General features: G+C 49.2%; 1 protein-coding gene across 5 annotated transcripts in view; it reads right to left on the reverse strand.

The window, feature by feature from the left end:
• The window catches only part of PRKCA (protein kinase C alpha), a 365760-nt gene that overhangs the window by 84901 nt on the left and 253309 nt on the right, over nt 1-27550 (reverse strand). For 4 of the 5 annotated variants that reach the window (XM_082371752.1, XM_082371750.1, XM_082371751.1 and 1 more), the window contains exons 4-5: nt 21864-21975; nt 18418-18546 (exon numbers count right to left, since the gene is read on the reverse strand). In XM_082371752.1, the coding sequence (XP_082227878.1) occupies nt 18418-18546; nt 21864-21975 (241 nt within the window). Of the gene's footprint in view, nt 1-18417; nt 18547-21859; nt 21976-27550 lie in introns of those variants that run through there. The other variant, XM_082371754.1, reaches the window with a different exon arrangement.

Here is a 27550-nt window from a genome sequence, read left to right on the forward strand (position 1 = left end):
GGGTGGAGACGTGGTGGATGGGAGCTGACGGGGACTCATGGGATTGGTCACTAGGGCGGCTTATGAGGACACACAGGAGTCACAGCACGCCCTCACGAACGGATCAGGACGGACAGATTTTCAATCACAGCTTGAGTGACACGGTTATTTTTGAGGCTCCCAACCCAGAAAAGAGGTCCACAGCCTCCATTCTCTTTTACTTTAACATTTCTATCTCAGTTTTAGGGACACTCCACACCCGGTTCCACATTCACCTGGTGACGGTGACAAGATTGGAGCTGGCCCCGGTCCGACGGGTGGATTGTTGAGTTTGTTAAACAGCTAACCACACCCAACCCATCACGCTTACCGCTAACCCCACCATGATACTCCCTCCACGCCGAGGAGGCCCATCGTTTTGCTCCTGATGATTTTGAAGCCCTACTGCCTAGAGGAGCTCCATGACACACGCTCAGTAACTGTTTCCTAAATTGTCGAATCTCCACGCCACCCTCGCCCCGTGCTCCTGGGCCACCCGGGGTCCACGCTCCATCCATCCCTCCCAGGGCTACAGCCCTGACCCGGGCACCAGACCCATCTTCTCGGGCCTTCCCTCCCCCGCCCGCCCGGCCCACCGGAGCTTCACCTCTACAGACTTCGCAGCAACTCGAGAGCAGGGGCTGCACCAAGCCCCACCTGGTGTCCCCCTCACCTGGTCAGCACGACCTGCGAGAGCCCCGGGGGTCCTCGTCGGGCTGAGACGCTGAAGCAGACTGGAACGCTGGCAAACGCCGCGTCTCCGGGCTGCAGTTCATAACGCGTCCATCTGGAGGGACTCTCAGACAAGGAAAAACCTCACAGGTCTTTTCAATGGAGAATAAAGCCGGGCCAAAAGGAGGCAGGCACTTTTCAGAAAACATTAACTGCTCTGAAGAAAGGGTCACTGAGCCACAAAGGCTAAAGGACATGACACGGCCCCAGGTTTCAGGGGAAACATACCGGAAAGGACCACTTACACTCGGGAAAGGGCCATTCTCATGCAGAACTTCTCTGGATTTCAGGAATAAAAGGCAAAGGTGTCATCAGCCACAACGAACCATTTTTGACTGGGTAACAGTCAAAACTGTGATTCTGTGAACAAACTGGGCTCCTGGTGCTGTTGGCTTTGCTCCATCTGATCTAATTACAACGCGTCAAGTCTGCTGACACTGTCTGTGTCAAAACCCGCACAATTCCGGATCTGATCTCTTCCATGTTAAGAAAATGTGACCCATACGATTTGTCCTATTTGCTTCCATTATGGCCAAAGACAAAGGCGAGAAAAATGAGTTACACTAAAAATACAGCTGCTCAGCTCTCCCCCAATCTGTACATACATCTAGATTCTGGGACCCTCACTATCTCCCACTTCAGGACCCATTCACTGAATGTTCTGTTTCATTGGTGAGACTCAGTATTTGGTGATAAGAATGTAATTTCTGTCCCAGGAAATCCACTGGCATTCAATACCAGAAAACTCGAGTCAGCAACTCTTCAACCAAAATCCCATAAAACCTAGAGGAGTTTGGTGTGAGAAGAGAAAAAGCAACTTTTCGTCCCTGGAAAAGAATCATAAGTATTTCACTACTTTTCTTCTTCTGGTTAGTGGAAAATAATTGCTATTAAAGTTCTATAACCCCGATGTTCCCAAAGGAAATGGAATCTGGTTGCGAGAGAAATAATATTTTCTAGGTTATGAGAGCCCCCAAATGATTCTGTATAAACAATGTCAGAAGGTTTTAAGAAACACTTATTTTCCTTGTTATGAGAAGAATGGATACACTCATCGTTCAAAAACTGAAATACATAAAAGTATAAAGAAGAAAATTAACATCACCTATACGTCCACTGTAAAAGAGCACTGCTGTTGGCATATTTACTGCCAGGCTCTTTGTTCTGCATATATCTATACTGAAATATTTATTTTTATAGAATTCCTATCTAGGAACACAGTTTTAGAAACTGCCTTTATAACATAACAAGGCCTGTTTTGAAAGCATTTTAAATGCCTGACACCCCATTTTCCAGCTATATCGTAATTTATTTGATCAATTCCCTGTTTCAGGCCATCTATATAGCTACAGTTCTTCTCCTTTGTATAAATAGCATGTCAACAGATCATCTTCATGCATAAATATCCATCTGAATTTGATTTCTTCCTCAGGCTACATTATTTTTAGAAGTGGATCAAAGGGAATAAAATCATTCGAGACTCTGACACGTATTGCCCCATCACTCCCCCGAAGTCATACCAAGGTCTTACGAAGGGTGGGGGGATAAAGATTAACAATAACCCTGTAATTGTGGCTTCTTTATTTTTGAAGTTTAACTCCCCCCCTCCCCGATACGGTTATTTGGCCATTAATATTTCTTTTTTTGTGGGGACAGAAGTTTAAAATAACATCATAATTTTGGCTTCCTTGGTTATTTTTGAGGTTTGACTTTTTTCCCTTGCTACGTTATTCGGCCATTAGTGTTTCTTTTTCTTTGACTTCCTCCTTGTTCAAGTTTCCTACAGGGTGTTAAAGAATTTTCCTACCAGGTCAGAAGAGTTCTTCAGACATGAAGGAATGGTAACAGCCCTTTGTCATGTTTGCTGCAAACTTCATTTAGATTTCATGCTTCTAGAAACACAGCAGCTTAAGTTTTTATACAGTTAAATCTGTCAAAAATTTCCTTTTTTATTTCTTCCATTTCTTTCACATTCAGAAAATCCTTGCCTTTTCTGAGGTTAGCCAAATATTAACTTACGTTTTCTTTTATTATTTTCTTTTTTTATATTCAACTTTTAAATCCATTGGAAATTTATTTTGGTGTACAGTGTGAGGCAAGATCTAATTTACTTTTTTCTTCCAAGCGTTTAGACAACTTTCCCAACAACATTCGTGAGATGAGCCATCTCTTTTCCACTGGATCAAGTGGCTTCTGCTTGTTGATATTAGGCCATCTCTTGTGTCATATTCAACTTTCTGGTAATTCCTGCAACAAGCCTGCACTTTAAATTGCTCGAGATTTCCAACACGTTTTGAAATACAGCCTTTCGCATCCAGGTGCCTCGTTTCCTGACTCAGGGCAATTCCACTTCAGCTGCCCTTTTTCTGTCTGCCTGATAAATTTCTGTCCATTCTTTATTCTTAGTGTTCATGGGTCATTTTGCTTTATGCTGATGGGGTTCAGGACACCCCACCCCCAAAAGAGGACACCTTGGCAGACTGCACCCTTCCAGCTGAAGGAATCTGAGAAACGGCAGGTGCAGGAAGGGGGTGCTGACCTTTCCCGTCTCCCCTGAAGCAGGTCTTCAGACCCTCACGTGAGAAGTGCCCTCCCCAAACCTGGAGGAGAGGGGCATCCTTACCTCCGGACGGTGGACCACTGGGAGGGATGTGGACGGACAGGCCTCACGAAGCACCCACCTCCACCCCCAGTTCACTGCTCTGAGATCATCTCCTCCGTCCTTTATTTTTCCACGACTTTCCACTTTTCATTAAACCTGGTACAAAAACACTGCGGTTTAACAGTTTCTTTGGGTCTTCATTGCCTTATGGAGGCCCCTGTGTCATGTAACATTTACATTAAAGAAATGGGTTTGTTTTCCTCTTGTTAATTTGTCTTTCGTTACAGAGCCCCAGCCGAGAACCCGGAAGGGTAGAAAGAGAAAGATTTTTCTCCTCTCCTACAAGGTGTCAATTTCATTAATAGAAATATGGATAGCTGAATTTTTGTTTTTTTTTAAATCTGAAAACTATGGGAAGTTTAAAACTGTATTTTAAGCAGAAACGTTCAGAACTTTGGACATATTAAAACCCCCATAATAACCCTACTTGGAATCCACAGTTTGTAGACGGGGAAGCTGAGACTGGGAGGGATTCAGGGGTACCTGGCATGGGTTACCAGCTAGTGGGGAGAGGGGGATTCCAGCACGTTCTTAACCTCAATTCTGAACGGCCTCTGCCCACTTTTGTTATCGATCACTCTTTCGCCTCACTTGTTGTTTTCAGTCCTCTGTTATACGGTGCTTCGTTTGCCTTAATCTTTTCCAGAAATTTTAGAAACTATAAATCTTGCTTTAATTCTACTGATGACCGTCTTAAAGATTCAGCCCCATTTAAAAAATTCTACATTTCTCTGTCCGTCAAAGAGTAAAACAGGATCTTCTGCCCACCTCCCTCCCGTGTTTGAAGACTTGTGCGTGCTACGTTCTACTACCTCATCCCTCACGTATCACCACCCATCCCATTTTCCATCTTTGTTACCATAAAATTACCTAGACTTTGGGATTCCTAATCATTGTTATGATTTTTATATGATTTATAGCTTTTCATATTTTTCACATCAAGATGTCCAACCGATTTTAATGCTACTGCTTATCCTTATGCATTGTGACCTTCCCATTCCGGAACTTTAAATTTTACTTCCCCCTCATCTTGCAGTCCTCTTTAGCTGGGCTTTAAATAACTTGTTTTCAAGAGAGGCATGTGGGTGGTGTATCTTCTGAGCCCTCGCGTAGATGAGAATACGTGCTACGAACGACAGTTTGGTTGGGTGAGAAATCTGCGGGGAAAACTTTGATTCTCCAAACTCTTTAAGTGATGCTTCTTTCTCATTGTCCTTCATCCCGGAAATCATTCCTAAATAGGGGGGGGGGGGTCACAGGACCTCATGGAGAAGATGACAGCTGTGGCCGCTCTCCCTCCCAGAAGGCAGATACAAAATTCTGCACATAGTTTTGGAGGCTCCCCTGACCCCCGAGAGCTGGGGTGGGGAAGGGCTGGGAGTGAGGCTGTAGGTGCGGCCACGGGTCTGAAGTCGAGCTCAACACTCCTCCTCTACTACTCGGAGGTACTTCATACAGATCATCTGGAAAGACAGAATCAGACTAGGGGAAGATAATTCTGCGAAGAATTAGGATAAAGGGACTTGTAGAATTTCGGAGCTAAAATGAAGTGGTTTCTTGTCCCTCAGAAACAAAGAGCTGAGGGAAGCACAAGTCATCTTTGGGAATCAACAAACTCCAGGCTCTTTCAATACTGGATCAGAAGAGAGCTTTGCAAAGTCCCCTGAGAAGACAGAAGGTTCCCAGACGTGTAAGACCAGCCGGTGTCCAGCATGAATACGTTCAAATAAGACAGAGAAAGCCGAGGTGCTGAGGCAAACACCAGGGATGCCTGCGGAAAGGCCCACAGAGAAGCGTCTAATTTAACCTCAAGGGCCTCTGGCCCCAGGAGCACAGCTGCCTCTGTCCCGAGATAAATGTTAAATCTCAGCCTGTTGCCATGAAACATTTACCCAGTTCCCTTGTTATAATTCCACGTTCACTTGGCAGTGTCCTGAGCCCCCTGACATCTGTCTACTGGGAAAGAAGGCACCTCCCCAGGGGGTTTCTGCTGTTCACAGTCTATGGTACAGTGTTTCACACGGCAAATCAATAAAACGGGTTCATTACAAGTTGCCTTCTGGGTATCTTGACTACACTGGAGAGATTGCTCTGATCAAGTTGACAGACACATGGACAGTTTTCTTTCTCTGTAAATTAACTGGCATCCTGGTGTATTACTCAGTCAGGACTACCCTGGAATTGGTCTCCAGGGGCTGGGGCGGGGCCGCCTCTGCGTGAGCCGTGGAGCCTTAGGAAGGAAGGCCAGAATCAGCAGCTACCCCCCTCCCAACACCCGCTCCTGCCTTTAGACCCTGCTGCGTTTCCACATGTGCGTCTGTTTTGGGGAACGGAGGGCTCTGATTCTAATAACTCCCTGCCCCCCAACCCCATCCCAAACATACAGACATCGCTTTTTGTTTTTTTGGTTTATTTACTTATTTTTTATTTTCCCCCTGTTATTTTATTTTCCTGATTTTGCAATACACCTCCCTGGGTCTGTATATTTTGCCAACTGACTGTTTCAACCTCTTGTGTTGCTGACTGCACTAGAAATCAGAGAAAAGCCTTTCTCTGCCCTTGTCAAAACTTCAGCTGTTCAGTTTGACACAGAAATTTTTCTCTATTGAAAAGTAATAAAAATTAAAATGTCGCAGGATCTAGAAACAGAGCAGTTGGACAAATCAACTGACATTTTCTTAAATCGTGTTTTACCATCTCAACATTGGACTTAAAAAAATTTTTTTTATTGGAGTAGAGTTGTTTTACAATGTTGTGTTAGTTTCTACTGTACAGCGAAGTGGAGTTCCTGTGCTGTACGGCAGGTTCTTATTAGTTATCTATTTTATATATATTAGTGTATCTACGTCAATCCCGATCTCCCAATTCATCCCACCCCCAACCCCTGCTTTGTTATAAGAAAATGGAATCTACTCCGAGACTAGAAACACCCAGGGCCGCAGTTTTCCAGCGTTACTGTGCATGAGAATCACCCTGGAGAGCTCACTCACAAGCCGCGTGCAGGCTCCGCTCTTAGGGAACCGGATGCCGGCGTCTGGGGTAGGTGCGGTGGGCTGTGTACCGAGCAGCATCGGGCTTTGTGCACCTGGCGTGGAGGAGGGAGCTTCTGTCTAACACAGGGACTGAGACGAAACCCATCAAACTGGGAGAACCCTGGCATCCCGCCTCCCAAATTTCCAATCCCAGAGCATCAAAGTACCGCAAAGAGAAAGAGCTACAGCAACACATCGGTAAGCGCAGGTGGCTAGAAGGAGAGAGGGGACGGTGTCATTCCTCGGCTCCCTCCTGGCACTAGAGAGAACTGTCCCATGTGCGTTTCTGGCTGCATGATTACCGTCTCCTCTGTGCCGCGCCTCTCCCGGGGCTGACAGAACATTTCTTTACTCAGAGGAACAAGGTGATGAGACCCAAGAGGAACTTGGTGGGAACCAGAACTTGGTCTGGGGACCCATCTCCACGAAGGGAGGCTTAAGCTTGAGTAGCTAGAGGGGGAACGTGAGTAACCGGGGGGAGTGGAAGGTACCTCCTCCTGCCCCCTCCTCGGCCGCCCCCCTCCACCTGATGACTTCCCCTCATCTGTGCTGAAAACAGACTGAGCTGAACTGAAAATAACCGAGGAGATTCAATTAAATTACATCAGGCCTGGCTCCAGGCAGTTGCTAATGAAATCATAAGCATTCTAATCAGTGTGGCAGACAAAGACAAAAATGTTTACTGGTTCTCTTTTTTTTTTTTTCCCCACACTGAAGTAGCCAAACCCTCAAGAGACAAGGCCCAATGAAACCAGCCTTCCTTCTATCACCTTTACGTGAGGTTACGAGCAGGACGTGCTCTTGCTGACTCCGCTGAGGGAGCCCCATCTTCGGGGGGAGGCCTTTGCTGGGCTTCCCCACCAGGAATGCAATGGCTGAGCATCATGTGTGACACCCGCTTAGCCGGAGACGGCCCTGCACCTGTCGGTAGGAAAGGGTTCAAATGTCCCAGACCAACAACTCTCCCCTACACTCCTGGTCACCAGAGATGGGCTCAGAGCTGATTCTCTCAGGGGGCGGACTCGTCAGGGGCTACCGGAGGCCTCGGGCCAACAGGGGATTGGTATTAGTATTTGCTTCTGGAAGACGACAGTCCTCAGAGAGAAAGACAACATAACAACAAGCCATCTCCCCTCGGCCCTCTATCTACTGTTCTACCACAGTCTTGGAATCTGAGAATACAAAGCTGAAGATAAACATTAATTAAACTTCCCATGTCAGGACTAAGAGATTTTCACCTGAAAAAGCCTCTTATCACCTCAACCACAGTTTTAAAAGAATCTGGATGTTCTCATTACCTTTGGGATCTTTCTCCGACTGAGCCCATCTGTCAACACTTTAGACCTTCCCAAGGCGACCACGTGCATCGAACCTAATGTGAGACTAAATTAATTCCGAAAGAGGTAAGACTGGGGGCCAAGTATCTTGGATGTAAAACTCTTAATCTGGTGAAATAAGCAAGCTGTTCGTACACCACTGAGCCACCACTGACTCGACAAAACTGCCAGGTGGAGAGAGATTCAACGGGCAGATATACAGTGTGGCAGGACCCTCAGGCCAGAGCCCGTGCACGGGGTGAAGATTCCGTTCCCCGCGAGGTCTTAGGAGGTGGGCATTTGAGATCTAAGTGCTCTGGCAAGGATGCAATGGGGAGGGGACTTGCCATCCGCAGCTAAACCACCACAGTTTACAAGCAGGAGGAAGAAGCCATGTCACTCTGAGCTTGGAGAGCAGGGTGCTCTTGCCTTAAGGAAATGACACTGGCGACCCTTTGCCCCTCATCCTGGTCTTGCTGCTTCCCACAAGCACCCAGTGCACTCAGTATAGAAAGCTACGTTCAAATCACTGCACAGAGAGCCCTGCAGGAGGGACAATCCACAGGAAGACACACTGCTAGTTAGTACACATTTGACAGCTCTGCCACAGATAGGTCAGGATGAGGTACCACAGTCAGGATGTCAATAATGACACGTCCCTTGGAGAACGTGCAACCTCTTTCTTGGAGGATGTGTGTCTCTCTGAAGGATCCCAAGAGTCATGTGGCTTTATGAATTCGGCTAAAACAGGATCATTTCCATGTGATCCAGATACAGGGCTAAAATGGGAAGAGTTGCTTTGGATTTGGGAGGTAGCAGCACAGTATAAAGCTGGGTCTTTTTTACGCTGTGCTCGCTGGGTTCTTCTAACGTCATCATCATCTACTCAACACCCATCTCTTAGACACAGATTCAAGGCACTGGGTACAGGAGATAAGACGCCGTCTCGGACCTCAAAGGGCTAATGGTCTGGTAGCAAGAGATCAGCATGCAGATAAACACATAACCACATAATAAATGTTAGAAAGGGTGTGGGGAGAAAGTGGACCATTTTAGGCGGGGCACAAAATGGTAGGAGGGGCTTTATGAAGGGAACTGGGGCTGAGGGTTAAACAAAACTCCTGATGGAGCAGGGTAAACAGCACAGGCAAAGGTGAGCAGGTGGGAACCAGCCTGCCCCCTGGGGAAACGGCACGTAGCTTTTCTTCACGATGCGAATGCGGAGTGCCAAGGTGCGGGGTGGGCGGAAGGCACCAGACTGCAGAGGCAGGCAAGGTACCGGCTGCTGAAGGGGTCACACAGACGTGCAGCACCTGATATTTAGGAATGGCCAACCACGAAGGAAGACAGAGTAGATAAATCCATGGGAAACACACCAGTGGGGAGCTGGAAGCCCACGCATCTGAATGTGGCAGTGAGCCAGCACTCCTCTGGGACAAGCAGGCTGCTAGGTGTGTTTTGCTCCAAGGCAGTTCCTGTTTTCTTTTGCAAAGGCTGTGCCTGGATGTTAAGCCCCGGCCAAGCTAGAGATGGGTTCTTCCAAGACTGAGAATTCGAGAGCAAGGGCGAGGCTGCGACGGCGAGGCAGGCGGAGAAAGGACGTGGCCGTCACATCTGGCCCACTCCTGCGTGATCGGTCAGCACACATCTTGACGGGTATTCGTGTCCATCCTTCTTGCCCATTTCAGGTCTTCACTCTGAGGCAGGCAGGAGTTCGGCTGGGTTCCCTGCTGCCACTTTTATCGCTAGCCGTCATCTAAACCCTGGAAAATGGGGGCTCTGGGGGTCATGATGACAGTGCCAAGGGCCAGCTCAGGGTAGCCTCACCTGTTCACTGCAGGATGGAAACATGAAATGGCCAACACTGTAGCCACACGGTGTGGGCCTATCTGTAGTAAGGGGAGGGAGTTGTGACGGGCACACATCTCCCCTCGGCCAGAGCCAGGAGCCGGCAGGGTAAGGGGGTGGGAGGCGTGGGCTGGGGCACCAGGGTCAGGACGGCCTCCATTCAGCAGCCAGTGACCTGGGCAGGTCACACAAGCTCTCACAGCCGGTGTCTGTGGGACAGAATGACGACGAGGATGAGAGCACTCTTCCGGAAGGGTCGTCGCGATAACAGATAGGAAAGCATCCAACCAGGGCTCGGGACATGGAAGGGGCTTAACAAGCGTTGGTTTCTCCTCTCATAGGACCCAGGCCCTCCGGCAACGCCCACGGCTCCCGTGGTGTGCACTGCGTCCCCCTTTCCCACAGCTGCTCCCCGTGTTCTGACCAGCTGGCTGTTAGCAACCCCGTCAGGAGCTCGGAGGTTGGTTCATCTGGGGCTTCCTTCCAGCCCACAGGGATTTCTACAGAGAGCATTTAAGTGCTGTACCCACTAGAACAGAAAGCTCCAACCTAACAGAGCTCAACTTTTTGGAGGTTTGGTTGATTTGAAAATTTTCACTGATTAACATTCGCCGCACAGGCTTTGTGTGTGCGTGTGTATTTCACACGTGCTTCAGCGTTTTGTGTTTTGTTTTTGCTGAACCATTTGGAAGTAAGTTTCAGACGTCAGGGAAAATCGCCCCTAAACTATTTCAGCATCTCCCCCATAGCCACATTGCCATGACCACCCAGAAGTGTCGTGTGGATCCAAAACCACTATCTAAAGGGTAGTCCAGATTCGGATTTCTGCCCTGCTCCCCAGACGTCCTTTAGAATCGTTATTTTCTTGGGCCACAGATTGCACTCGATTATCAGGTCTCTTTAGTTTCCTTTAGTCAAGAATAGTCCCCTTGACGGTTTTTGTTTTTCACAACACTAACATTTTTGAAAAGTCCCAGTCGGTTACCAAGCAGAATGTCCCAATATCTGGATTTGTTAGTTTTTTCCCTCATTAGATCCGGGCAATACAGTCTTGGCCCCAGTACTGGACAGGCGTATGACAGTGTGTACTGTACTGGACAGGCATAAGACAGTGTGTACCGTACTGGACAGGCGTAAGACAGTGTGTACCGTACTGGACAGGCGTATGACAGTGTGTGCCGTACTGGACAGGCGTATGACAGTGTGTGCCGTACTGGACAGGCGTAAGACAGTGTGTACCGTACTGGACAGGCGTAAGACAGTGTGTACCGTACTGGACAGGCGTAAGACAGTGTGTACCGTACTGGACAGGCGTATGACAGTGTGTGCCGTACTGGACAGGCGTATGACAGTGTGTGCCGTACTGGACAGGCGTAAGACAGTGTGTGCCGTACTGGACAGGCGTAAGACAGTGTGTGCCGTACTGGACAGGCGTAAGACAGTGTGTGCCGTACTGGACAGGCGTATGACAGTGTGTGCCGTACTGGACAGGCGTATGACAGTGTGTGCCGTACTGGACAGGCGTATGACAGTGTGTGCTGTACTGGACAGGCGTAAGACAGTGTGTACTGTACTGGACAGGCGTATGACAGTGTGTGCTTTCTATTACATCCCGTCAGGAGCAGCACCCTTTCGGTCTGTCACATTACGGAGCAGGCTGAGGATGATCGGGAAGGTGCCACGTACCAAATGGGCAACATGGCTACACGGGAAAACATTTAGTCCAGGAAACAGCATTCTGACTACATACCCTCGACAGGGCATCACCTGAGGCTTTATTTAAAATGGCAATAAATTCTTGAGCTTTATGGAGTAGGCTTGTTCTTGGTACAGGTGTTGGTATACTGATTCCGAAACTGCTGCACGTAATGCGGGGTAGAACAAACAAATGGGCATGTTGACATCATCAGGGACCAGGGGTCTTACTGAGGGAGGATGGAGAATCAGCGAGGACTGGGAAAGGTGGAGAAGAACTCTGGTCCAGGATCAGAGCCAGAGGCAGCAGTGGGAGGTCATTAAAAAAACCCCTGCCTCTGTCTACTGGAAGAGCTTAGAGGCAGTAGCACCCCGGGAGCCCCAAGCACCCCCAGAACCCCGACTTTGGATTCTTATTATCATTCCCATTTTAAAAAAACTCCAGTGTTCCTCAGAGAAAGGAAGCTCCAGAAAGAAAGAAAGTACTGGGCTTCCCTGGTGGCGCAGTGGTTGAGAGTCTGCCTGCCAATGCAGGGGACACGGGTTTGAGCCCTGGTCTGGGAAGATCCCACATGCCGCAGAGCAACTAGGCCCGTGAGCCACAATTACTGAGCCTGCGCATCTGGAGCTTGTGCTCCGCAACAAGAGAGGCCGCGATAGTGAGAGGCCCGTGCACTGCGATGAAGAGTGGCCCCCACTTGCCACAACTGGAGAAAGCCCTCGCACAGAAACGAAGACCCAACACAGCCATAAATTAATTAATTAATTAATTTAAAAAAAAAAAAAAAGAAAGGAAGTACTGAAAAAATGGATGGGTCATGTCAAGGGGACGCAGAGCCAGCATGAAGGGGCTCCCGCTGGCCGTATTTTGAGCAATTTGAACATTTTTAAAAGACACTAAAAAAGAAATTGTGAGCTCAAATTGCTACTTTAAAAAATTGTAGGGGGACATAAAGGGAAAGCTTTTCTTTCAGATGAATGCCAGCTACTGAACGTTGAAGCAATTACAGAACTAGAAAATCACCATTTTGCAACCGTCAGTATAATAACTGATTAAGGCTCGTCCACGGCTGCCAAAACCATCGGACAAAAAGTTGCTGGTCTCCAAGTACAACACCCAGACCCCTCATTAATTATAAATTTAAAGAAGGTACCTTTGCAGTGGAGGGATCTGATGAAAATACCTTAACCAGGTGGTCAAAGGTAGCATCCCTGATAATGGACAATCTGGATATACTCGAGGGGAAGCAGCTGCCTATCCCTCCCTATCCCAAAGCAAAGGACCAGCCACAGCAGCGGCGTCACCTTTTGTGCTGTTGAGCTGGATCTGATTCCCACAGCCAAGCTTTTATTTAATAGAAATGACCTCCAACTAATACCTTTTCTGTTCTGCAAGCGGCTTGGTCCAACTGCTCCTTGCTGGCAGCCCCAAACAGGTTACTCTACTCCACAGGCCTTCCTGCCGGGGGGAAGAGCATCCGAACAAAGCTTTCAGGTGACCAGTGGGCTGCCTGCCACGCCTCCTTTCCCGGAATCGACAAAGAAAGTCGAGGGTCACAGTGAACCTTGGGGTCATGCCTGGGGTTCAGGGTGTGAGGGTGACGCTCTGTCCTTGCTGAAAACACAGCCACCCGGAACTGTAAATGCTCCTGCTTGAGAAAGAAGTATTTAACTGGGAGCTACTACCCCGTGACTCCTAAGTCCCGTGCAATCTGTAAACTGTGATGACTGTAGCCCTAACCCCTTGAAAATGGAGAGAAGTTTCCCCCCGGCTTTCCCCACGGCGCACTCAAAATCCCTGAAATCCTGGACTGGGTCGAGCTTCCTGAACACACCAAGCACTTCGGCGGCCCGGCATCTTTCCTTGAAGTGTCCTCTCCCCACCTGTGCTCCTGGCTCTACGTCACTGCCACCTGCAGCTTCCTCGGTGCAGACGGGGCACTGCCCCCAGGCGCCCTCCACGCTGACGCTGACGGGCACCGGGCGCTGTCATTCTTTTCCACATCCTAAGTCCCCCTGGAGACCACACATTCCATGAAAGGGACTATGTCTTCCTTATCTTAGCATCCCCAGGGCCTCGCAGAGAGCCTGACACACAGCTTATAAATGGATAACAAACAGTCGGATCAAAGAATGAATGATTATTATGCAAGGCTGAGTCTCACTGCCTTGACTCCATCCCAGTGACGCTATTAAAAGGTGGAAGAACACACACAGGGACTAGTATTCTTTAAGCCAACAACAGCATGAGGGCAAAGTCCCGACACAGAGCTAGAAGAGAGACAGAGGACGCAATCTGTAGGCTGCCGGGACCTGCAGGAAGTGTCCCCCAACCCCGGAACTCGATTTAGAACTTCATCTCCATAACTTAACACCCCAAAGTATCGGAGAAAATCAGACTCTTCTGCAGAATAATCTATTTGGGGAAGAGATGTGTTCCTGAAACAGCTGTAAAGCATACAATATTTTTCCCATTTACTTACAACATTAAATTGAAAATCCGTTCCCACGAGGGATTATTTTTCTTTACCACTCCTCCAAACCAGATAAAAGGTACACAAGAATGTAGGAAACCTATTAAAATCGCATACTGAACAAAAAATAAAAATGACACTGTTCAGATAACATCAGCACCACTGCCCAAAGGCAAAAAATACAAATATACCACGAAAGCACAGGCCTTTCCCAGAAATACTGTACCAATCTCGAAAGGAAACTGATCTCTGATTTCAAAAGGGTGATTTCCATCCCAGGAGTCTGCTGGGAATTTCTATTTTACTTTGGGAATTATTTTCAATTTGAGTGATTCTGCACAGGTCAAATGGAAATGGAGCTAATCTAACAATTAACACAGGTACTTAGGGTTTAAGTGCGTTTTCCAAGAAATCACTTGCATTGGTATCATAAGCTCTGCTCGTTATGGTTTATTGTTTACATCTGTGTTCCCGTTAAGGCCGGCTAATTCCGCTACCCCATCTCAGCCATCAGCTGCGGGTCTCTTCCCTCTGGCCTCTCAAACACCTACAGTCCTTCAGCCTCTTCCTCCGCGGGGTCTTTCCCTCCCCACCCCGTACGCCCCAGAACCTCCCCAGTCACAGTTATGTGACTGTCTGTCACCCACATAACTGAGCACTTAATTATACGTGGCCTTGGCTTGTTCTTTAATTCCTCCACGTGTTACACTTTTCTCCCCTGGTCCTACGTCCCACCTTTAGACCTTCTGTCACCTACATAACTGAGCACTTAATTATACGTGGCCTTGGCTTGTTCTTTAATTCCTCCACGTGTTACACTTTTCTCCCCTGGTCCTACGTCCCACGTTTAGACCTTCTGTCACCTCAAAGAAGCTGTGGGGTGCTGAGTGTGGGTTTAGAAACTAGTTATGGGTTTGCTATTTATCCAGAGGAGACTCTTTAATTAGTAAGAGACCCAGGAGACTGACAGCATTTGGGTGCAGGGGTCAGACTTGGGCTCAGGCCGCCTCCCTTCACTTTCTGCCTCGTAACTCGGAGCAATTTCCTTCCCCCCTCTTAGCTCCTTTGCTCATCTTGAAAATGAGGGCAAGAACGGTACGCTGTGGTATAGTTTTTGAGGGGTCAGTGAAACAATGGCTATGAAAGCACTCAGCATGGGGAAAGGTCCAGTCCTGTGGACAGTAGTACGTACACGGGAAGGACTCGGTCAATGGCAGCTGTTGTTACGGAAACCATCTGTCAAGACACACACACACACACACACACAAGTGCCAGATCCGCTGGGTGAGGAGTGGTACAGGCAGGTGATGCAGGAGGGGTGGCAGGTACCGCTAGGGAGGGGCTCTGGCTGGTGTTCCTTGCTGGCCTTTTCTACTGGAATAAGGAAGCCTGAGGTCTTCTCTCTGACTCTTTAAAACAATTTCTAGTGACTAACATAGGTACCTATTGTTCACAAATTTATCGGGTACTATTTAAAAATGTGACTACATTGATGCCTAAAGTATGGTTATGTAAGGATGTGATTATCAGGGGCTGCTGGGTGAAAGGTGCAGGGAACTCTGTGTTACTTTTGTGACTTTTTTTGTACCATAAGCTCTACTCATTATGGTTTATTGTTTATATTTCTGTTCTCCTTGAAGCCAGGCTAATTCTGATTCTGCAAATCTAAAATTACTCTAAAAGTCTTAAGGAAATGATTACTAACAGGTTATTTCCTTTAGTTTGGATGTCTATATTTAGGACTGAATTTCCTGCACACAAATAACTACTGTATTTTTAAGTTAGATTTGCTGTGGACTGAATGTTTGTGCCCCCAAGTTTGTATGTGGAAGCCCTAACCCCCTACGGTGATGGTACAGGAGGTAGGGCCTTGGGAGGGGATGAGGTCATGAGGGTGAGGCCCTCAGGATGGGATCAGTGCCCTTAGGAGACACCACTGAGTTTGCTTCCTTCCTCCCTCTTCCCACTTCCAGCCTCTCTCTCTCTCTCTCTCTCTCTCTCTCTCAAGTGAAGACACAGCCAGAAGGCAGCCCCTGCAAGCCAGGAGGAGATTTCTCTCCAGAAACCAAACTGGTGGCACCTTGATCTTGAACTTCCCGGCCTCCAGAACCAAGAGAAATTCAGTCCGTGGTATTTATTATAGTAGCCTGAACTAAGATAAGATTCCAGTTCCTACTGGTACTGTCATTAAAATATCTCTACTTCTATCAGTTGAATATGTAACCATTAAAGTGACCATCTGTGTGACTTTGGACAAGTTATTTAATTTCTTTGTGCCTTGGTTTCTTCATCTATACGGATAATAAATTTCCGCACAGGTTTAAATAAGTTAATTATGTAAAGTGCTTCGAAGGTGGCCCTTTTGTGGGAAGTGCTCAGTCACTGTGAGCTGCTGTTGCTGCTGTTATGGAAGTATTGCTGAATTCATAGTCCTAGAGCAGAGCTACGTCTCTGCACAAATGTGTAGACTCGTTCTCAAGAGACATGACCTAGATTGCAGCCATAGGTTACACTGGTTGGCTTTCATGCATGAAAAGTCTCGAACTCAGGGAGGGTGTCTTCCCCTAAGACGATTCCACAGTTGTGAGTCAAGTCCAACTCTTGGCAATGCTGGAGTGATCAGCACAGGAGTCCCAGGAGGATACGCCTGGCTGTCCCCTGCAAGGTGGGTCTTTCTCGCGTACCGTGTGCCGCCCCAGCCAGCGCACCTGTGCCCCTCTGTGCAGTTCCACACCTGCAAGGCTCCTGAGGCTCCCAGAAGAGCCTGGCACACCCAGGCAGCGCCGCACGCAGAAGGCCCGGGCCGGGCTCGCGCGCACAGGCTGTTTCGTGCTCGGCAGCACGAGGAGCGCGAGGAGCGCGGGGAGCGCGGGGAGCGCGGGGAGCACGAGGAGCACGAGGAGCACGAGGAGCGCGGGGAGCGCGGGGAGCACGAGGAGCACGAGGAGCACGAGGAGCGCGAGGAGTGCGAGGAGCACGAGGAGCACGAGGAGCGCGGGCTGCACGCTGGGGTCCCTGCCAGGCAGTCCAGCCCTCAGGGAGCCGTGACCCTCCCGGCTGAGCTCTGACCCTCCCGTGTGTGTCCACATCGCCGTGGCCGTGGGCCGCCGTAAAGCCAGGGCGAAGCACTGCCCCGTTCAGCCAGCAGGCGTTCTGCTGCGACCCCTCACCACTTGCTCAGTCGCGGTTTTATGGCAGTTTTCTCTGAAACTGCACGCTCCCTGCCCCCAGGACGGGACTTTGACAATTTGGGAGCCTTGGTAAAAAAGAGAGAAATAAGCGTGGGGCTGCGACGGTGCAGACCCGCTTGTGGCCCCGCTGCAGCATCCGTCCAATCAAAGGGAACGCAGGCGAGAACCGCAGCCCCAAGTGCAAGGGGGCAGGCAGGACGGTTTTGAGAAAATCAAGGAACTTCTCTGAAACACAAAGGCGCCAGGGGTCCCGTGTCTGTGATGGGGGTTTTATGCACGATCCCATTCTGACCATTAGCCGTGTGTGGTTCGTTTCATCAGGTTAGCCAGCCGCAAAGCGTGTGGACCCTCTCCTCGCAACACCTCAAAACGCTGTCTGATGCTCCCTGAATGCCTACCTGACAGGACAGCACTGGGTGGAAAACTGGACTGTTTTCCAAAGAAAAAAAATGTGAGGGTGTTCCCAAAAGTGAGCTTTCTCTGGGCTCCCCCCGCCACCCCCGCTTTCTCCTTAAACAGACCCTGCGAGTCTTTTATTCCTATAATATCTTTTGTCATTTACAATAAAATTAAGTCAGTTTTTCCACGTTTAAATACAAATGGGAACATAGTACGTTTGCTGATCTGATGAGAATAAATGTCCTGGTCCGGGAGAAGGGAGCGTGCAGCGCGGGTGGTACCCGAGAGGCCTCCAGAGCAAGGACGCGACGCTGCCGCCTGAGACTTAAACCGTACTCAGCACAGAGGGCGCCACCGTGAGGACCCTCAGCTGAATGTGGATTTGGTGGGAAACCAAAGGAAAAGCTGTGCTGTGACAGTGCGCACCCCGACATGGCCCCGAGGAGGGGCGCCTGGCCTGGGGACATGGAATTCTGGTGCCTCAGCCGTCTTGTCTGTGAGGTGCAGGTGGTGTGATGGTTAGAAGCACAGGGTCTGGAGTCCTCACTTACTCTGTGACACCGCAGGGTTCCCATTTCTCTGTGCCTCGGTTTCCTCTTCTGGAAAATGAGGCTAATGATCTAGTAGTTGTGAGAAGCAGATAATCTGTGTGGATTTCTCAGCACCGCACCCAACTCAGAGGAGGTGTAAATACCCGAGGCAGCTGCTGTTACCATCACAGCAGGCCCATCAGGTCATCGCAGCCCGACACCCTTAAACACCTGGATCTTCCATCGCCTGCCCTCGCCCGGGTTCCACCTTCACCAGTGGCATCTTGCTTAGTGGCTTCTGGTGTGCCCATCACCAGGGGGACAATCCGCTGGCCCTGCTGGCAGGACACTTCATCCACACGGCCGTGGTGACCCTGACTGCCGCCGAGCATTTGGGGATTCGGGAGGCATGTTCACGAGACCACGTGGCTCTGCGTCCGAGCAGCCTGGGTCTCGGCCCGCCCCTGAGCCGAAGCCCACGGAGCAGCACACGCCTCACACCCATCCGAGATCGCCTTACCTGTGACGTGGAGCTTTTCCTCGGTGACCTCGGCCTTCAGGTAGATCCGGCCCCTCTTCTCCGTGTGGTCCATCCCGCAGAGGCTGGGGACGTTTATCACGCACTGCTTGTGCACGTTCATATCACAGGCTGTGAGTCAAGAAAGCAAAGGGTGAGGCTGGGCGTGTGGCCTGGAAGCATCCCTCCCTCGGTGTTTTGGCTGCATGAACAGAAGTGAAAATGAGCCACCCTCTAACTCGATACTCTGCTATAACGCTTTTGGTGACATAAAGAACTGTTAGCAGATGTCCCTTACAGCACAGGCTTCATGTGAGTGACAATATCCTTAAAATACTCGATCCATATTTGTCCAGTCTTAACTGAAGCAAGACACCCCCCTGTCTTCTGTGAATGCTTCCAATATATAACAGCACACAAAATTCACACAGGTAAGTGTATGTATAGCGCAGACTAATTACTATTTTATGTACACAGAGGCAAATAACATGCACATTTTAAACAGAGGATTCTTTCTGCCAAAGAATTTCTTATGCCTTTCTGAGATTTGCAGGGTTGAGTAAAGGAAATTCAGAAAATGTTCTTTTCCTCAGTAAACTCTGTATTTCCAAGGAGGCTTAAGTGCATTGCTTTTGTTTGCTGTTGTTGTTTTTAAAAGAACCTGTGCTTGATATTTTAAACCTGTCTTCAGATATTTAAGTATTATTCTGAGTAAAACAAATATACGCCTGGCATAAGCCATTTCTCAGCAGCTGACATTACGTGGGCGAGACAGGGGGAGGATTAAAGAAAGATCAGTCTTACTGTAATGGACTAAAGGGACCCTGAAGAGAGTCCAGGGCACTGAGCACAGACAGAAGACTCTGCGTAGGTGTTTCAGCTCTACCGGCCCTGTACCTTCAGGCTTCCAGAAGGAGGGGTGGCCCCTGGAACGCCTGTGAATCCTCCAGGGGAATGCTACAAGGCTCTTCTGAGCCTTCGTGCCCCTTTCATTTTCAATGGTTAATTTTAACGTGGTGAACTAAATAGCAAGAAGCATCATGAACAACGGATCTCAGCTACGATTATAAAACACCGAAAGCAGGAAAAGGGATACAACGAGGGAAGAACGATTAATGTGGATTCATTCCCAAAGGGAACCGTTCAAAATCATGTACCTTGATTCGGCCAATACAAAGCCTCTTGAAAAGCTGTGCTATGACCCGCATTGACCAAATCACGTGTTCAAGTACTTGGGCAGAACGTGCAACTTAGGGGAATAAATGCCAGAGCCTCTGGAAAGGACGTGGACCTCAGGGAGGGCGTGGGAGGTGAAAGGGCCCTGGGCTGTATCTTTGTCTCGGCGCTGCCGTCCGCGGCTTGTATCGTACATCCTGGGAAGCTCATTTGCTTTCCAACTCCCTTTCCTACTCCGCAAACTAAGAGGCCTGCACGAGTGGCTGCTGACATTCTTTCCACCGAGCAGAAATGTCTACAGCATCATAACCTACTGTGTGTAAGGGCAGAGGAAGAGGCTTCTTCTCCGCACAAGTGGCTCTGGCTGGGGGGTGGTCTGGGTCCTGGCACCCATCTGCGTATTTTCCTACACCCCCAGGAAGAAGCACAGGCAGCAGCCCCAGAAACCCCAGGACTCCAAGGCAAAGGGCTTAAAACAAAACACACTGGTTTAGGTCAGGGGTTTTCAAAACGTTTACTAACAGAACCCATTTTACAACCAAAATGTTAATAAGCAGGATCCTAATCTACAAACCAGATGAGTGTTATTTCATTAGCATACACTTGGTTAATAAATTCAAATCTATACCATTTATTTACTATAAAGACATTCCTGGATAACCAAGAAAGGCCTCTGATGCAAACAGAACTTTGCACCCAGCCGTTAAGGATGCCGGGTGAAGACTCAGTTCAGCCTCAGCGATGCATTTATTTCTGTCTTGTGTTAAAGCTGGACAGCATCCCCAAACCCTGGTTCACCCAGAAGAGGACGGGCAGCTGGTGCCCTTCTTTAAGTGCACCCTTCACGACCCCGGCTGACTCTGCAGTGGATGTAGCAGGAGAAACGGGAGGGCCCCTTCTGCCTACTGAGTGAAGCTGGGGACATCAGTCTGCAAGGTCACCTTCAACTCGTCAAGGTTGAGTGCCTAACACAGCTGAGGATTCACTTTTGTTCCAAGTTTTAAAATAATTAAAAGTGTATTTACAAGTGCACTTAGAATCCACACTTGCAGAGCCTCTGAAAACGGTGTCTTTGGAATCCTAGCGTTTCCCGAAATGCAGGAAGCCACTGGCCTTGCCAATCACGAAGCTTCCGTGAAGCTCTCATATTCTACAGCGTGGGAAGGTGAAGCAGCCCTGTGTTCTGAGAAGCCATCCGTCTACTCCATAAAGTTCATAGAGCTTGATGTTTATGTGCAGTTGGCCCTTGAGTGACACGGGTTTGAACTGCACAGGTCCACTCAGACACGATTTCTTTCCAACAACTCCACAGCTGCTCGCCCCAAACCACACCCCCGTATCCGCTGACTGTGGGCGCTGAGCGTCTGCGGAGGGTCCTGGAACCGACCCCCCTCGGATACCGAGGGAAGACGACATACTTATGTCTTTGCTCCGTGTGGGGACACACAGATGAGGCTCGGGCCCTAAGAGCCGTCACTAACGAATGACACATCTTATATTCCCATGACCCTTCCCCTTCTACTAGAAAAAACCGGCTCAGTAAGTACCTTTTCATGTCCTAAGAATAAAATTTTATTGAAACAAATAAATAGCCTGGGGAATCTCATTACATGACAGTAATCAAAGCAGAGAGTTTCCACAGAAAGAAAGAGATGTTTTTCTTTCCTCCTGGTGTTTGGTGGAGATACACACAGAGCAGAAAGCGGAAGGGGAGAGGACGGATGTCTTCCGGGATTTCATCTCTAACTGGCCTGGTAGGAATCTGATCTGTCCAGAAACACACAGGGCGAGTGAACTTCAAAAGTAAGATGCCCTCCCCGTTTTCATTTTCGCTGCGGTTTCAGCGCTATGGAGAGCCTACTGGAGTTTTCCACAGTCCACCCACTAATTAGAGACCCGGGAAGATAAGGAGTACGAATGCTCAGCTCATCTTGAAGCCGAACCAAACATGGAATCTGGAGGTGGGGACACATGGCATTCGTTGTGGGGTTTGACGGGCCTGCGTGCGACAGCGATTGAAGATCTCTACCACGGAAGACCGGGGCAGCACCGACTCCATTAAATCGGGTGCTTTTGGGTTGATAAGTAGGCAGTTAAGTAGTTTAATAAACCAGAACTTCGAGAGCGGAGAGATTCTCTACTTCTTCAGTAGAGTCCATATCTGAACGAATTCTACTGACGGGCTGAAAAGTCACTACATCTTGAAGGGCCCTGTCAACCCCGGCCGCATCTGCAGAGCCTCACCATCTACTAGGAAAAGAAAACTTACTTACTGTCACACTTCATCCCTTGATGGATAAGTCCGTACAGCAGCGACCCGCAGTGATCGCAGAAGGTGGGGCTTCCGTAAGTGTGGATCTTGAACTTGTGCTTGCTCCTGGGGTCCTGAGGGGAGAGGCAGCACACTGCTCATCAGTCACGGGGAGACCTCGCCTGGGGGCTAGGCCCGGCTCAGGCCCGCCCCTCCCGTCCCCACAGCAAGGCTCCAGGCGCCAGGCTGTGTGTGCACCGCTGTCTGAGGTCACACAATGGGCGGGGGGCGCCTTTGCCGCACCGTGTTTTAAGAGGCTGCCCGTTCCGGGCTGGGCACTGGATGCCCACGTTCCCTCTCTTTCCGGGTGTAATCCGCACACAGCGGGGTTTCTCCCAAAGCTACCGCTTCTGGACCCAGAGCCGTCAAGGTGCCCGAGGGCACGCAGAGCGGTTCAGACACCGCGGTCTTGCCGCATCCCCAGGGCCCAGCGTGGGCTGTAGCAGGCACAAAATCAGGGTGTATCTGTGAAGCTAAGCTGAGCTGAGTGACCCTGGAGCCGTTCAGCAGACTTTGGGCCATTTCCTTCTGGGCGAGGTTTCCAGGAATATACTCTAAGACCAGATATGCACCCAAACCCACAGGGACGTCTTCCTGCTTCTGCACCATTTCCAAAGCATCATATGCATTTGCGGAGGGAAACTTCAGTGTAATCCGATGAACACTGGAAATGCCTGGAAGCCCCCTCCCCCAGCCCCCGTGGCAATTCATCTCCTCTAGCGCCACGCAGATTACTGAAGGGACAACTAGGCAGCCTTTTTCCAAGCAGTGTTTTGTTCCTCAACCTACAGATAGACTATAGACAAGGAAGCAAAAATCACACCTAGCACACAGTAGTAACGACAGAGCAGGGGCTCTGGGGTCAGACTGCCTGTGCTCAAATCCTCGTTCCGTTCCTTCCCAGAGGCATGACCTTGGGCAAATTACTCATCCTTTCTGCCCCATCTACACACCGGGAAATTAACAGGACTTGTCTTATGTGGTTGATATAAAGACAAAACAAGTCAATCTCAGTGAGATGCTGAGAAGGGAAAACCCACGTAAAGCAGTAGCCCCTCTGCTTCCTGCACCTCTGTTTATTAATACGTAAAGTCGAGCACTGACCTAAAAGATCAACACATCCTATTTGAGCTATGAAACAATTTCATCCTCAACATGCCACATCAGAACCCTTCCTCATTCAATTCCTCCTCCCAAACCATTCTCTGTGGCCTGAGCAGGTGCCACTGTCTGAATGAAGGAAGATGCCAGGGGAGCAGGGTTACGGGGAGGAGAGACCACGAGCTCCACTACAGACAAGGGAAGCCTGGGGTGTCCCTGAGGTGTCCTTTAGTCTGGGGCTTCTCCAATGCAAAGGTACTCAAAGAAAGATATTCTTGGCTTCTGACTTCCTAAGAGCCTGGGTGCTGGTGATGTGAGGGAATTCCAAAGGTGATCTTGACTTCATAAGATAACTGACCTTTTGGTTGACATTGGAACCTAAAATCTAAGACACATACCGACCAATGAATTATTTTGACTACTTTTTAAAGATAGAAATTGAAAAATTCTGGAATATTTTAATCATGCAGATTAAAATAGTATAAAGAATAGTAAGCCAAACGCTCATGTAAACCTGATAAATGTTAGCATTTCCTCCGATCTATCACTGTATTAATACAATGTATTAATCACTGTAATAATAATAATTATTATTATTACCCTCATTCTACAGAGATGCTAGCGCTCTTCGAAGTCCTGTGGCCAGTGAACATCAGAGGTGGGATCTGACCAGCAGCTGAGACTCTAACACTGGTTCCCATCCGAGAGCTTTCAGAAATCCACCCAGAATGAGGCTCTGCCTCCTAACACCTTTTGAAAATATTTTTATATCTGCAACACAATTTTTTTTTGAAATGAGAACACCACCTGTTTCTTGTAAATAAAGTTTTACAGAACACAGCCGTGCTCATTCATTTATGTATTTCCTGTGGCTACAATGGCAGAATTGAGTGACAGAACCTGCATGGCCCACAAAGGCTAAAATACTAACTGGCCCTTACAGAAAACGTCTGCCAATCTCTGCTCTAGGACCGTGGTTTCCAAAGTATGGTCCCTACACGGCACCAGCATCACCTGAAACTTGTTAGAAATGAAATCATTTAGCGCTTCCCCAGACCAACTGAATCAAACTCTGCGGAGGAGGCCTCAACACGCCCTGCAGGTGAGCCTGATGTTGGCAGGTACACGAAGGTGGGGAACCACTGCTTTAGAAGGTTCCTCCACAAATATTTAGTAAGTGCTTATTGGGTGCCAGGTGCCTACATGTGTAAATGATCGACACAGGTCACTGGTTTACTTTGGAAATGTCTCTTGGGGTGAGAAAAATCCACACCTTCCTTGGGAGGTGACTTTTCCATCCAGTAGCAGCTGTGAACGTGGTCTGAAGTGCGGGCTTAGCCTTCCACCAATTTCCCCAGTATTCCAGGATGCTGGGCAAAATGTCAAGGGCACAGGCTGGTGTCAGTACCAATTAAAAGTTCCCAGTGCGGATAGTAAAGGTCGTGTCCTACCACGTGGAGGGCAACGAGGAGGCCAGGGGGAAGGACTGCCTGTTCTCCCTGCAGAAGGACAGCATCAAGCGTCGGCGTGAAATAAATCCAGCGTGGCAGCTCCCACACAGCTCCTGGAGCCTGGGCGCACCAGGCGGTCCCAGGGCAGCTGTCCTGCCAGTTGGCTGTCACATCGATCTCTGTTGACGTGGCACACGGGGAACTTGCTTCACTTCTCAGGAGGATCTAAGGCTTACTCATCCAAGCCCATGTGGCATCTTCAGGCTCTCGCCTTTGGAGGTGCAGGAAGAGAGCTGCCCCTCCTGGATGTGGCTGGAGAAGGACCAGGTTCTTGGAGTCTTTACACCCTAAAACTGTGCCAAGGACGGTGCCTACGGTAACAATGACAATAACAACACAAACACACCACCTGCTTGTGGACCATCCCTGTGTGCGGGAGCTTTACGAAAACCAACATCTCTCCTATAGAAAGAGCCTTTACCAGGATTCTGGAGACCTGTGTTCTGACCCCGCCTTGACACAAACTCAGCAGCCTTGGAAAAGTCATGACATTTATTTACAAAGCAGAAATAAACCCAGTCTGCCAATGTCCTAGCCGGGGGGTGAGGGTGAGGGTGAGGGAACATATGAGAAGGGGCTTTGCAACCTGAAAAATCCCTGGATGAAGGCAAGAGAAAATTACTTCCAACAATAACATAATCATCATAAACTCCAAGGTGTCAAAGGTTTCCCAGCAATACTTCAGGGACCTGAGCTCGCAAGGGGAGGAAGGAGAAAGCTAACGGGCTCCGGTGTCCACAGGCGGCTAGAGGGGAGGCCAGGTTGGCAAGAAGGCAGAGGACTCTGTCTGTGGCCCTGAGTCCTTCCCCTCTGCCCTGGACTCGCCCTCCAGGGCAGCGCCTGTGAGACAACCTGCCCGGGCATCACGGTGAGGGGCCGCGACCACCTCCTGCAGCGCAGAAGTGAACTCAGGAGCACGGATGCTCTTCCTGGTCCGATCTCACCTTGTCTGACAAGAGAAACCAGTGTTAGCTGAAGGGCTGTGACTTAATGGAGACTTGCAGAGAGCAACTGCTCTAAAAATCAAACTTCCCGGATCTCTGATTTTCCATCAATAGCCAGTAACTTCTTTGGGCCCCAGCTTCCTCATCTGGACCCCGAGGGTGTTGGTTGGATCGGGACCTTTCCTGTGGGATTTTGGGGAGCCCGACAGAGGTGTCGGGAGGTCCCGTGGGATGAGGACGGGAGAGGGAGGCTGCTGCGAAAAGAAAAATTTGAAAACAACTGGACTAGATGATCTCTGATCCTGTCTTGCTTTTAAAAAGAAAACAACCAACTTTTCATCTTTTATTTTGAAATCATCGAAGACTCACAAGAATTTGCAAGCAAAGTACAGACCGTCCACATGCACCCCTCACCACCCTGCTTCCCCCACTGACAACATCTTACACGAGCGACCGCGGTACGTCAGCAAAGCCGGGACACGGACACTGCTGCAGAGACATGAACTAAACGACAGGCTTGAGAGTTTCACCAGGTCTTACGTGCATAATTCCAATGCATGTACTTTTATTGTACAACTTACGAATTAAATACTCTGTTTACTGAATAGGGAATACAGTAATATTTGCTGGGTAAATACCATTAAGTCAAGCAGGACACATTAAGTTAAAGGCGCATCTGTTGTTGGTTCATCAAATATGTAACCCACTGGATCTCAAGGGATGGAGTCCTGGGAGAATGAGTCAAGACTGATCTGAAAAGTAGAATCAGATTGCTTTGCTCTAAGCATAGGAAGCATGTGCTGTTTCTAAAATGTTCTGATCAGTTTTTCAAAACAAAAGCATTTCAAGGCACAGGCCGACTGAGGGATCCCCCGAAGTGCAGGACCAGCCACGGGGCCTGGGACAGTGAAAGGTGTGTCAGCCATGGCTTCCAGGTGATGCTGGTAACCCGGATGGAAAGATAGAACCCCAAGGCAGGAGCTGTGTCCCGTGGGCTCCAAGATGGGCTTCCTGACAGCTGCTGAGTGAATCACACAAACAGTGCCTGCCGTGGCGTCCCCAAGAGGCTCCGTGTGGCCAGGGAGGTGTGCGCAGAGGAGCTGAGCCTTAGGTGCCCGAGTGCCACTCGCCCTCGGGTAGTGAGAAGCAGCGTTTGACGGATGGGACCCGAGGGGTTTTTCTGACATCAATAAACCTCGACGTCCAACCCTTCCACTGGGGAAGCCCCAGGTAGCACCCCTGCCCCTCTCACCTTGTCTTGGGTGTTCCCTACTCCTGGTCTAACCATCTTCTGCCAACACCCCATCTGCCGAAACACCTAAAAAAGCAACAGCGAAGGCTGCTTCGTCCTGCCAGGAAGCCGCTCCAGATGCCGGGACCAGGCACGCTTTCCTTCTTTCCTCTGGCCTTCCAGAGTGTTCTATTTCTTTTACCTGCCACTCATGCAGACAGTTACTCCTCTACCTTCCTCCCCCTCCATCTTCTCATCATTTATCACCAGCCCCCCAGCCCCCGCCGGAGGACAGACGCTGAGGGCTTTGAAGAGATTTCCTAAAGCACACTGCTGAATTTGCAGCTGGACCAGAACCAAGGCTGGCAAGTAAGTTTTCACGTTATCTCTGGGCTTCCTGGAAACCAAAGCAAGGAGGGAAAAGAAACAAACATGATATTAGGTTCCTCTGGGACCGCAAAGCCACCTGGATGCAGAAACCTGCCTTAGCGTCGTCTAAAGGCATTTTGTCTCATACATGGTGAACCTCCACACACGTGTGTGAAAGGGACCTCCGAATCTTTAACAGGGCACACTTCCATCCCTGTTCACCTGGGGATTCACGATAGGTGTCCCACATATAAGTTAGGGTAAATCCGGCTGCACCTGGTGCCGCAGTGACATGGCTGGTCTACATACCACATCTGCACTACTCCCAAGTTGGTAACACTTTCTCATTTAGTGCAATACGTGCAAACCTTACCTTTTACTTCTCTAGGCATTGGCAACCTCTCATTAAGAGGAGTGTGAAACCTGCTGTCATATGTCACAAGCCTGACATTATGTTATAACGAGAGCGGGAAACACTCAGCTTAGACGTTTC

This window comes from Balaenoptera borealis (genome assembly GCF_965194805.1).
Source record: "Balaenoptera borealis genome assembly, chromosome: 20".
NCBI classification, from domain to species: domain Eukaryota; kingdom Metazoa; phylum Chordata; class Mammalia; order Artiodactyla; family Balaenopteridae; genus Balaenoptera; species Balaenoptera borealis.